Raw genomic sequence first — 13,553 nt, forward strand, 5'->3', positions numbered from 1 at the left:
ATTACTTCAGTCAGTCAATCTTTAAAATAACAAACTCAGTGGGGGTTCTAAACCTGAGGTGGTCGTAGTGCCTGGGCCTCTTAAAGGCTTTATTATGCATGATGTACATCAGTGTTGCAGAAAAAAGGCTGAATTCTCATTTCCTTTTCATATGCAAAAGCAGCAGCTTCTGAAGCCTTAAGCAAGAAAATTAAAATACTTGTTGCTGTCCAAAAAAGCATGTATCTCCAAAAATAGTAACTTTATAGGAGAAGACAAAAAAACTCTTAACTTTGAATGTAAGTTAATCTTTATGTTTTACATTTTTTTTTGCCCTTTACATTGTGTGTAAATTTCATTCCGAATGCACCAAAATAAATGGGCCAAAATTACTTAGAAAAACATCTGGTTACATTGACTTGCATTAAAAGTAAAGTATAGTTTCCTTCTCCTGTAAAGTTACCATTTTGAAAATATGAGGTGGTCCAACAGCAGTGATGTATAAACTTTTAGATTATGTCTATTGGTCTATTCACCTTGAAATTTAATAAACAAAAAGAAAAATAGAAATGTATAGCAAGAAAATATGAATCTGAATCTGAAGACATATTGTAAATCTGTAAATAGACAAAAATTATAGGTAAATATCTGGTGATGTTGCAAAGCATATTCATTTATTAAGCTTTTTCTGAACACATTTTCACCTTTATAAGAGTAGAGGAGAGTGAGGCACAAGTTAATTATAGTTAAATATATTTTGTTTTCTACTCAATAATTTGAAAGGTATGTTAGCAACCTAAATATCTCTAATACAAATGAAAACATAAACTTAGTTTCCGACACCTATCATCTACAAACAATTGAGCCAAAAGTGTTGGGCGCAAACATAACAACTTGTCCCATAGGTGGGGTTAATGGCAAATGGAGGGGCCAGTTGTAACAGTCGCTACAAGATCTGTTAAACTGATACTTCCTCTTCTGTGTATTAGTTGTGTTTGTATCAGCTCAAAACATTGAAATGTATTTTATTTAGGTTATATTTGTAGTACCATTTTGATGAATGCTGTACTTTTATGCCTCCCTTAAGCCTCTTGTACCTGCTATCACTGGCATCTACGCAAACATTAAGAACATGTTGCACCATCATACTCATTCCACATCTACAAAGGCCAGCAAATAAATTTGATTAATTAAAAGAGAGTTTGGCAAATGTATTTTTGACTACAGAGTAGAAGAGGAAGTACCAGCCCAATAAAATTGAAATGTATTTTCTTTTCATCATATTTGTATTACCCTTTTGATGAATGCTGTACTTTTATGCCTCCCTGAAGCCTCTATGAAAAAACGGACTGTTTTGAAATCATATGGGGGGATATAGACTCATTGTTTATTTTGGGAGGCTTAGTAACCCATCATGTGCTGCCTGTACTTTAGCCTGGCTAACTCTCACTCTGAGTTGTTTACGTGCTTCACAATGGTGCTGGATTATAGCCACCAAGAAACTGAACAACATAATATAGGAGTGAATTTTGTGACTTAAACACACAACTCAGAAATCTCAGACGACAATGCTGTGGGAATATGAGAAGATGGCCAAAAGCGCGTTCTACCAGAACCTGTTTAACCACATTAAATGTTCATGTTACACTTCACCCTGCTTTCATTTGTGCCCTGCTCTCCTCTACCATTCAGCAGCAATTTTAGCCTTTATTTTCCACTTTACTTTAAGATGCAGATGTGTGCTCTCATTAATCTGGCTCTCTTTGTAAACTGTTTTGTTAGAATCCCAAATTCCAGGAACCTGTTACTCTGGACTTCCTGGATGCTGAACTGGAAAATGATATTAAAGTCCAGGTGGGGGTCACATGCCCAAACACACACACACACAAACATTTTTCTTATTGACACTTTTGTAGTCATCCTTAAGTCTCACACTAACAGGATGATATATGATTAGAAAACGTTCATTACTCTACACATGTCTGAAAGATGAAAAGAGAGAGAAGGAGTGGGTTTAATTGGAGGGTAAAATGGATAAAGGGATAGACACTGAGTTCAGTATTTGAATGCAAATTGTTGCAGGCTTTATGCTTATGAACTTTACAGTGCCAGCAGATGTGGCATTTCAGATCAGAAGCTGAGTGAGGATCACATGTAGTAATTCTGATAGCAGTTACGTGGTGATCTTGATTTTGTGTTATGTAGATGATGTATGTAAGGGTACTTCAGAACTGGTATAAATGGTCCACAGTAGTGGTAGAATGTGTGGTCTCCACAGATTAGCTGCAATTCTTTTACAACCACATCTGGATGCTCAAAACTTTTCCTGACGAGAACATCTACTAAAACAAGTCAAATCCAGTTTTCTTACCTTGAATCCAGACAATCATTAGTGGTATCTTAGCATTTGCACTTTCTTTCTAACTGCCTTTACATTTTATGAATATTTATGATGACTAGACCTATAGAAATTGGCCAAAGTCGTTTACAATAAAATATTATTACATTAAGTTTACATTAACTTTGAAGGTTAAGAAATTTTTTTTTATTCTTCTAAATTTACCATTTTGGAGACACAAGGTTTTGTTCCAACAGCAACTATATGTATATGTGTATATGCTGTTGGAACAAAACCTTTTGGATCAAATAAGTGTGTAATATTTATGTGACAGAATGATACATCTTTACTCTTATAATTGTTCTTATGCAAACCATTAAGGATATGTATCTAATGTTATTTGTATTGTGTTATTTGGCTAATAATGAACAGATATGGCTTTTAATATTTGTGTTCAGATTTGTATTAAATTAAAGCCCTAATTATTTCTCCTTGTTTTCATGCCAGAAACATCCACTGTGCCAACCACACAGAGTCCATATTGGAGGAAGTTGGCACAAGTGCACAACATGATTTTAATTAGGAGTAAACCAACTTTATGATAAACAATGTTAGTGTTTTTTAGTTGGGTTGTCCAAATGACTGGGACTCTAGGAATATGATAGAGAATGAAAACTGTGCCAACCAAACCCAGCCTGCATTTTCAGAGCTATAGAGATTGATCTAAAAGAGTAGTGGTTGTGGTTGAGATTTAAAAAAGGCCTTTCTTTGTGTGCTCCACAGACTACCTGAAGTTTCACATCACCAAATGATGAACCAACATATTTCTCTCTTTCAGATAAGAACAAAAATGATTGATAGGGTTCCTGGTGAGAAGACGATTGAAACACTGGTCAAATCTCAGGACGAGGTGTGTAGAGATTCTATATTATTTGTTCAGCTGGACGGTGGTGTAGACCTTTTTGTATTATATATCACCTGAGCTTTTTGGATGTCTGTTCTTTTGTGCTGTCAGAGATACATTGATCGAGGAGTGAGGACTTACACTTGGGCACCGGTCAATGGCACAGACTACAGGTCTGTTCAAATATTTCCTTTCCATGTTAATTAGTGCGTTCCTGCTTGCTTTACTGATTTATCTTCATAATGTTTCAGTAATTACTTTGTTAACCAAAATTCTTTATGTTCCTGTGTGTGTGTGTGCTCTATAGCTTGGCCTTGGTTTTGCCCGAGTACAACATGCACTACATTGAGGCAAACCTAGGGGACCTAAAACAAGCCATGTGTGAGTATTGCTGCTTATTTTGGAGTGTTTTGTTTTCAACTGTAACTGCTCTGCTCTGCCTGTGAGTAGGAATGACCTCAGCGGGGCTGGTTTGTAGAAGCACATCCGCTCCAGGTTTCTGTGTCTGCAAATGTGTTTGTGGATGTGTGTGTGTGTGTGTGTGTGTGTGTGTGGGTGTGTATTTGTGAGTGAGATCGAGTGATTTCAGTGTTTTAAGGCTGCATGCTGTGTGAAGTTATGGGCCAATTGGCCTCCACCCATTCTAAGCAGCAGAGCCAGGCTTTGATCTGGACTCTCCCCAGCACTGAAGCGTCTGGACTGGACAGACAGAACGCACTCTACCCCTAGAGCTCTGTTACATTCAGCCAGATCCACACTATGCACATGCACATACTCACAGTGCACACACACACACTGCTCACATTCCTGAGTAATATTCCACTCAGCCCATTAAAATCCTGTATACATTCTCATACATGATGCCTTGGCTTATCTCTCCTACTGCTTGAACTCACTGATTACTCACATGCTTGCTTTCTTGTTTGGCCATAAACTTTTGTAGTTTGTCATGTGTGATGAAAAGCATCTCCCTGTCAGACTGTATGCATGCGCACTGATATGTGTTTCAGCTTCCAAACCCTGTGGAGAGCCAGGAAGTTTCAGGCACTTTGTACAGGAGATATCCAGTTTTTATGCTGTGCAGAATGACCAGTGAATATGGACGTGCAATGCAAAGCCCACAGAGACCCCCTACACATTCTTGAGTCACTAGTTCAATACAATCTTATAACACATTTGTTTGTGATTTGATTAGTCTAGCCAGGGGTGGAATATCATTAAGTAATTGTACTTTATTACTATACATATTGTAAGTATTATTTTGTAACACTTTTACTCTCATATTAAACTTTTTATTTTATACTTAAATTACAATTCCGAGAGAGAAAACATACTTCTTACGTTTTCATTTAAGTCTTTAAAGTATTCCTGATACAACTCAAAGGGTGTTTTTTTAATGTATATGTAATGTACATAATGTCCACAGTAAGTTATATGTATGGGTCATTGACTTGGTGTGTATTTTTATGTCCAAGTCCATTAATTTAATAAAAATATGACATATATGTCAAATTAATCAACAATACCTCTTTTATGTGAAACAATTTACAATGCTTGTTTTTGCCTCCCAAAAGTCTGAAAATGTCAAATGGAGCAAATGTCCAACAATATATGTTGATTAAGTAAACTACCAAAAAAGGTCATTTAGTTATATAAATTTTCAAATAAAATAGTTTGGCATGATTTTATGTTGAAAAACTTTAAAATAAAACCATGTTGCAAAAGAAGGCAACTTAAGTACTCAACTCACTGAAACTTTTATCCACAAGTTCTTATTACCTCAAATGTCAGGCGGCACAACCAAAAAAAAAAGGACTTTTATTTTGACATGCTTTTACGAAAGAGGGGCCAGCTAATTGCAACTTAAAGATAACCCCAAGGACCCTCGTGGTGCAATGCCAAGGTCAGTAGCCTTCTCACAAATTTTGGCAAAAAATGTCATTTTGGATTCATGGTTAAAATGGTTCAGTTTACCATGTCAGGTGGTCTGACCTCAGAAAAAAACATGAACATGTGTAATTGTTACAATAAAAATGAGTATTAGTTTGAAAAAAATGTAGGTATAAACTAAAGTTCCAGGACAAAGGTTTTTATGAGTGTCTAAGTAGATGCCATTTGATTTGAAATTAGTCTGAAAAGTCAGGTGGCACAGCCAGTACCAGACCAGCACAGTTTAAATAATTGAAGTAGGCAATTAAAAGCTTTGATAACACTAACTATACTTAAGATATAAAATGCATATATATGTAATATATATGCAGATATAAAAATGCACACCTGTCATTTTTAATAAGATTTTATAAAAACTATAATTTTGAAAACCTTATTTGTCATTGATCCATATCACTAGATTGTGAGACATGTTAGTACTCTAAATACTAATACTAGATGCTAATGCTAGCTGTCACACTTTCTTAGGCTATATGGATCATTCTGCCGGATTCAGAGTCTAAAACTAAATTTTAACTGACTTGGATTTTAAACTAAAATCCTTTTGCTTTTAATGACTATAATATAATAATAATAATTGTTTGTTTTATTAGAACAAATGCTTGAACATTTCATTTTGTCACTACCGCTACAATAATAACACCTCCCAAACTTTACCGAAGTAGTGACTGTAGTGATTGTTTTGGTAGTGACAATTTTTGCTAATTTTGAGCATAACTCAAAAAACACAAGCCAACACATTGAACGTCTTTAGTGTTTAGTGTTTCCTTCTTGCTCTACTTTGGCTGAGCATTTGTTGTGAACTGCAGTTCAGTCATCCTCAGCTCAAACCATGAAAACATTCCACACTATTTCACTGTGCCACATCAGAGTGTGACCGTATGTGCACCAGGGAGTGCGCTAGAAAAAAATTGGGGGACAGGTTATCAGTTGTAATCATAATCAAATAGTATATTAGCTGTCAATATGACATTTTTTTGACAACAATCACAATATCAGTCAGAATGGTAAGGGGTCACTTTTTCTCTTACAACTTCAACGTAAGTCTGTCTGTATTAAATAAACTTCAAGTGTCCCCAGCTTTACATTCGAACAGGATAACAAGTAAGAGAAGAAGGCAGCTTTGGATGTGTGTCCTGCAATTTACCAGCAAGAGTGTATATGTGTACATGTATAAGAGAGATTATTGATTCAAGACTGGGTTGCAGATGCATCAACATTCTCTCTCTCCTTCACTGTGAGGCAGTAGGGCACATATTTATGGTGTTGTAAAGAGTCAAGTCTAGGTGGATGATGGACAGGAGGGAGTGGGCAGTAAGGGGTCAGCTCTCTGTGTGCTTCCTCTGACTCTCCTGGATGCTTTAGCAGCCTCACTGTGCGCTGGGGGAGCTCCACAGGGCTCGTTTCTTTGAGTTGAAAGCGGAGAGTGAAGCTCAGACGCACTCAGTGAGAGATGTGTGGCTCTTTGGGGAGCTGTGCAGAGGGAATGAGAAGAACAGGTGGATGAAAAGTCATCACCAGGCATTGTTCCTCTTGGCTCTTATTCTAATTCTTACCAGTAATGGCAGTACACTTTTAAAAATAAATGTACCAAAAAGGATTCTTTGGAGCGATGCTTAAAGGGAAAATAAAAAATGCTTCATCTATCTGATTTAAAAGCTAAGAAAACTTCTGCTGATGATGTATCTTGAAAGTGGGAGGAACTTTTGAAAAACTAAAACAGCAGCACAGACAACAGTCTAGCCTAGTAGCTAACGAAAAGGCAAAGAGAGACTTTTAAGACGAACATCGATAATTTGGAGACAAATGGACATATTTGCATTTACTCAGCTGGTTTTCTGACATGTTTAATCTGTAACGAGAAACTGTCAAACAGAAAAAGTCACGCCAGCTTCTTGTTAAAATTTTCCTGGTCCACCTTAAATGGTGTAGCAGTTAACCTTAAATTCTGGTGCCTCGGGCACCATTTAAGGTAGAAAGGGAAAAATTCAAACAACAATCTCTTCTACTTTTGTGGAAAAGTTTCCTGCCGGAGATGCGAGAAAAGCTATAGCTGAACTAAAGCTTAAAGCAGAGCAAAGTAAATCTGCTTTTTCGCTTATATTTTTTTAGCCAAAACTAGTACATCAGCACATACTGAAACATATTTATAACCAAGATGGTAAAATGGGCATAAAATGTTGTGGCTTCCAAGGTGGTTTAAATTTTTGTAGAAACGACAAAATCACTCTTCTTAACGTTTGGGTTGCCGACCAAATGTTGATCTGTATTATAATATTGACATTATTTTTAACAATAATACTGCATTATTGAATGCTGAAATATACAAATGATCCTCTAACAAACAGGATTCTTTTTTAAATTGTGTGTTATGAGCATCCCTAACCAGCCTCAGATGTTTCAGATGAGTTTTTTGTGAGACGCTTGATGAATCAAAGCATTTATCAAAGGCCGATCTGTAAGCATGTCACATCAAGCATTCATCATTGTGTTTCTACTATATTACAGGGCATAGCACTATTGCAGCATGTCTCAGTACAATGGCAATACTGTATTTTGTCCATATCATGCAGCCCTAAATGTCAGTAAACTTTTGTGGTCGCATGCAGCCAGACGCTAAAAATGAGGAATGGAAATAATTACACAAAAAGCCAGGTCAACGGATGCACCCCAAATATTTACTGACGTGTCACACACTTCAGAATACACACACATCTGTTCAGTATAGTCTAACAAGCATGGCTAACTGCATCAGTAGAGGTAAATAAAGCCTTTAATATCAGGCAGTGAGTGCGCTGTCTTGTCATTACATGTTGTCTGATCATATGAGACCTTAAGCAGAGCCTCCAAGCAGCATAGTGATGACAGAGTAGAGTTACGGCAATAGTTTAGTGAAATTCACACACTCTCAGTCTCGAAAAGTGGTCTCTAAACCTTTTGTTGTTTCTGAGAGTGTATGACATGCTGTTGTCTAAACAAAAATAAAGCGCAGACAAAATCCTGGCTACAAGATGGCTGCTAGTACTTCAGATATGCAGTTTACTTTGGTCCATTTTTATGGATGACGCAGTGTCAGAAACCACATAAGCAAGTCTGTTTAAAATTAGTTAACAACTCAACGCGGTTTGAGGCAAGTGTGTGATGATTTAGGCATGCACTTTCCATGATGCTAAATGGAGGGGTAGAAGCATTCGTTACTTGTTAGCTGCATTAGCCTCATAGCAGTGAACACTTTGAAGATCAGTGTTTGTTGATCAACTACAGAACTATGCAGAAGTCGCAGACCACACTTTATTTCATTTCCAGTCAAAAGGTCTGTTAAGTGCAAGTTATTCATTTTCATACCTCTGAGGACATTAGATAAAATAATTCACTTGCATAATGAAGAAGAGAGTCAAAGGAAGATAACTGGAAAAGCAGGAGTTTCCAAAACTGGGGTTCATAGAGAAATTGGGATGTGCAAGATCTGGTAGACCAGCAAAACTGTCCCCATCAGATAAGCAGTGCTTACAACTTTCTTCTTTGAGAGAAAATCAGGCTCCTCTCTTGCTTCAGATGTGAAAAAATCCATAGTTGTTTCTGTCCATCCTGTCCGTCTGTCCATTCTCCAGACACCTGAGAGACACTTCAACACTGTGGGTCTAGCTGTCAAGAAGCTGTTACTGAGAAAAGTAAATAGACCAAAAAAGAAAAACTTGCAAATCAAAGAAGCTGCCGGTGTTTTCAGAACAATGGACTGGCCATCCCAGAGTCCAGACCAAAATATGATATTATATTTAGGCTTCTGTGTATTTTCGGTTAAATATGTTTTTACTTGAGCTTGTTCTTTATGGCTGGTTTTGATGGGAGATAAAATAAGTGAAGAGTGAACCATAGAGGACTGCAGCTGCTGCAGTGGAGCTGAAGACAGCCTTACTCATTTTTAATCATTTGTTTTTTAATCACTTGCACATTCTAATGATGTGGGTGGTCACTTCAAATGTTTGCAATGTATCAAAACTACAGTATCCCTTCATGCATGAATGTACTGGACCTCAGTCACCCGTACAGAAGATCCACTTAGGACACAGTCAAAATTAGACATTTACTGTGTCCAGTTGAACTGGACAAAGTGCAGGATGAAGCTAAGATTTTTGCATGTTTGTGTTTGTTGGATCTCTGTGTTCTCTGTCTCTTTCTTTGTTGCTGTATGTGTTGAAAGGAACGATTACACATGGTTGTCTTTGCTCGTCTGCCCCCAGCAGAAACTTTACGCTGCCTTTGTTTCCGAGCCAGTCCGAGGCTCCATCAGAAATCGTGTGTCATCTGCCCCTGCACGTTTTATATGAAATGACGTGTTGAGAATATCGTATTCTCAGTGCTGGCAGTCTTTGTGTGGATGGTAACTCTGTCTTTCTTTCTCTTTTCTAATCTATGGGATTTTCACTACAGGGCAAAAGGGCAAGTACAGCACACGGCTTTCCTCTGTCTGTTTCTGTCCACTTATGTTTCTTTTTACTTTTTTTATCTTCAGTTACATTTGCATGCTTCAGTCACTTACTGTGTAAAGGACTTCACTGTGTAAACTTACTTCAACCAGGTGAAATTACATGTTTTGTTGGTTTTCTGAGTGAAAATAAGTACATATATATATATATAGGGAACACACTTCTGCATATTTAAATGCACAGCTATGTTTATTTTCTGAATTTAACGTATTAAGGGAAAATCAGAACATAAAATGTGATCTTTGCAACATTTATGGCACATAATATATTTTATGTTTGAATCTTTTACCAGTGTGTTAAGCTCAGCAAAAAAATACAGAAAAATACCGTATTTAGGTTCCCTGTAGAGGATGTTGACTTACTTTTAATTCGAAAATCAACTAAACATTGTCATTTGACTGGGTGTGTTCATACTTTTGCATTTGACTGTATGTTTGAGGATAATACAGTTTTTTGGTTTGCATGATTCTCATCTGTACTAGTACATTAAGTGCCTTACTTTATGTTCCCGAATGTTCTTTTGCAACTCAGTGTGGCTATTTTATTAACAATTTATTTGTTAATTTTGGACAGTGCTCTGTATTTACGTGAGGCTGTTGGTGTTGAATTTTATAGCAGTGACATTTGACGTTCTGAACCCACTGTTCCTTTCTCTGCAGTCTCGGAGACTATGCAAGTAGAGAAATTTGAGGAGTTCGGCTACACCTTTATTGCGCCCAGGTAGGTCACACACTCAGGCATGGGGAAAACCACAGACCTCCCGCAGACTTTTAGCAGTGACAGGTTTATGTGAGCAGTATCCAGACCATATTGGTCTTTGAAGGCTTGTAAATTCACACCTTTAGAAACCCCCCCGCCCTCTTTCCCTTAACAGTAGATCTGACAGTGTCAGCAAGAGAGAAACGCACCCGATACATTGAATAAATTACTGAATATATGGACACCAGCCTTAATGTAACATCAAAGAACATAAATCTCATGGTTCATATAGCCAGTAAAGATCCAAACCAGGACTGCATGATAAGGACAGAATATCATATTGCGATTATTCCGCCGCATATTATGATTGAGACATTGCAATATATTAAAAACACTATTGTGAACCATTGATGTGACATAATTAAGACTAGCCTCATTAAGTAGCATCTGTGATTGCATAGGACGCTCATAGCGCACAATAAACAATTTTATGGTTAGTGGCTCATTTGCATATTACAGCATTCTGTGACATCAATATTACATAGGCTAGTATTGCAGTAACAATTAACAGACCACAAAGTGCAGCCCTAACCCAAACATCCTGTTTCTCTTGCTCTTCTTTATACTCTAATGGCTGATGACTTTTGCTTTTGGTTTGTCTTTTGTAGGGAATTTTGCCAGGACCTGAAATTCTCTGTGAACAACACCCAGTTCCTCATAGATTTCAATGAGTACATTGACAAGAGAACACCCAGCGACCCCATGTGTAAGTGCATTGTTTAGCAACCATCATAAACCTACAGAACTCCTGAAGATGGCAAATATAGATTTTAAGGAAAAAAAAATAGATGGGTGACAAAGGAAAAACCAACATGCAGTCTCTAAACAAAGTGTAGGGCTATCACGAGCCACCAGAACAGCTTCAATGCCCTTTGGGATAGATTCGACAAGCCTCTTGAGCTATACTTTTATTCCAAAAGATGTTCCCTCAGTTGGTGATTTAGTGATTTGCTGATTGTGGTGGAGAGCGCTGTCTAACATGTCGAAGATCTCCCTTAGGTGTTCAGTTGGGTTGAGGCCTGATGATTGTGAAGGCCGTGGGAAAGGAATGAAATAATTTTCATACTCATCAAACCATTCAGTGACCCTTCATGTCCATTAGATGAGGTCACTGTCATCATGGAATAGAGCACTTCCATCAGAATAGAAATGTTGTGTTATAGGACAAAGTAAATATAATAACTTTGTATGGATTTGTTGTGAACCCAAACCATGCCAGAAAAGTGCCCCCACAGCATAACAAAGCCACCAGACCCCTTTGCTCTAGGGGTCAAGCACTCAGGCCTCTACTGTTCTCTTGGCGTACACCACACATGCACTTGTAAAGAAAACGGTGAAGGATGACTCATCTGACCATATCCCTTTTCTGACCAGTGTCAGTGGAAATGAAGAGTTTATGCACTGCAACATTTTCATAATATCCTTCTCCATGTAGTTGTGACATCTGATTCATGTCCTTTATTAAACATTCTGTCACCTGAGAAACAGCTGCTTTTCTGTTTTTCTTAGATCTTTTCCTCTTATCTTCATCCAAAATCAAGGTCAGCTGAGCCTGCTTTTTTCTACACCGAGCATGGAAAGATATTAATTGCTTAGTAGTATCATGTAGTGCACATTTCTCCTTTCACATATTCAGGTTTTTCCTTTAAAGCTGTTCTATGTAAGATTTAGGGATTTGATTTCTACCTCTCTGGTAGAAATGTGTAATTGCACACAACATGCAGAAAAGCATTTTGTAATGTCGGTTGTGCTTCAGACCGCTTTCCTGAGCAGGTAAATCCATGAATGCCGGCACAGTGAAACAGTGTTCAAAGAGAGTCAAATCTTAGTGTAGGACGTGTCTTCCGAGGATGTAAGTGAATCTATCTGTGATAGCATCACAGAGGCCAACATGATGATAATAATCAATGATGATATATTATGCAACCCTAATAAATATGAAGTAGATATCACACCAGTCCAGTCATATAGACATAAATAACAAACAACTCAGTGATGAGCCTAAGAAATACACCAACGAAACCTAAATTTAATCGTCCTTCAAAGCTCACCTTGATGCTTAAATGACATCACGCTTTACAGAAGCACTCTGTGAAATCATGATCAAAGCTCTGATACATTGAGCCCTTTAGAGGGCCTCATATGAATCTAAAGTAAATAAATCGATGGATGATCTCATGCTGAGATGAGAGCCCTCTCTCTTTTAGCTGCTGACTCAGGTGCTTTCCCACTCATGCAGTGTCATTGTGCGTCTTACTCACTTTCTATGAAGGTCACCCCTGAGTAGACCGATTGAAATCTGGCTCAGTCATTGATTAGTGTGGTCTGGGATGGTCAATGAGTCACTACTAATCCTTAAAAGTTTCATAGTACTGGGCATCTGGTGTGTCATACATGAGACATACACTACCATTCAAAAGTTTGGAATCAATGTTTACAATGATGTAAAACCAGTTTGATTGGAGATAACTGTACAACATCATTATGCCATGTTAGTCCTGTGCAGTTTCAGGGCTTTCAAATGATTGGTATAACACTAGGGAATGTAAGATGTGTCCTGAATGCTAAACAGTGCATGCTTCCATAATAAGAGTGAGAAAGCTCATATTTCAAAAGTGGAGATCAAATCTCAAGATAACATTAAAGTTAGATAAACACAGTATATTTTTTATTTATTTTATTCACTTCTTGTTCACTAGATTCTTGAAATACTGGATAAAACATCTAAAACACCTTTTTCCAAAAAATTTGCAACTTTTAACTCCACCCTGTGTGAGTTATTATTGTATATTATATAATAAAAGTTGTTAATATGACAAAGGATTTAAACTTTTGAACAGTAATGCGCACACGTCCATTACAAAGGTTCAGTATTTGCCTCTAGGTTTAAAGCTGAGCATAACATGTCTGTCTTATAGCCACTGAAGGTAAATCTGAGCACCACATAAACACTTTAAACAATTCCCACCCATGTCTTTGCCAGGTAACGTGACTCTAGTCAACAGGCTGTTGCTGGACGCTGGGCTTACAGCTGAACTGGTCAAACTCTGGAGGGAGCAGCCCATGTGAGTTAATCATGCTGCAACCACATTCGCCCCGTCAGTCACGTTATAGATGTGGCAGCAAAGAGCTTAAG

At 37.5% G+C, this 13,553-nt stretch overlaps 1 protein-coding gene across 2 annotated transcripts in view; it reads left to right on the top strand.

Annotated features, from left to right (window-relative positions):
• LOC118817770 (voltage-dependent calcium channel subunit alpha-2/delta-1) overlaps nt 1-13,553 on the top strand; it is a 130,514-nt gene that overhangs the window by 94,969 nt on the left and 21,992 nt on the right. Inside the window, exons 19-26 of one of the 2 annotated variants that reach the window (XM_036584683.1) lie at nt 1,762-1,833; nt 3,156-3,227; nt 3,333-3,394; nt 3,529-3,602; nt 9,603-9,611; nt 10,318-10,378; nt 11,026-11,123; nt 13,401-13,482. In XM_036584683.1, the coding sequence (XP_036440576.1) occupies nt 1,762-1,833; nt 3,156-3,227; nt 3,333-3,394; nt 3,529-3,602; nt 9,603-9,611; nt 10,318-10,378; nt 11,026-11,123; nt 13,401-13,482 (530 nt within the window). The remainder of the gene's footprint in view (nt 1-1,761; nt 1,834-3,155; nt 3,228-3,332; nt 3,395-3,528; nt 3,603-9,602; nt 9,612-10,317; nt 10,379-11,025; nt 11,124-13,400; nt 13,483-13,553) is intronic. The other variant, XM_036584684.1, reaches the window with a different exon arrangement.

Source organism: Colossoma macropomum, unplaced genomic scaffold, assembly GCF_904425465.1.
Source record: "Colossoma macropomum unplaced genomic scaffold, Colossoma_macropomum, whole genome shotgun sequence".
NCBI classification, from domain to species: domain Eukaryota; kingdom Metazoa; phylum Chordata; class Actinopteri; order Characiformes; family Serrasalmidae; genus Colossoma; species Colossoma macropomum.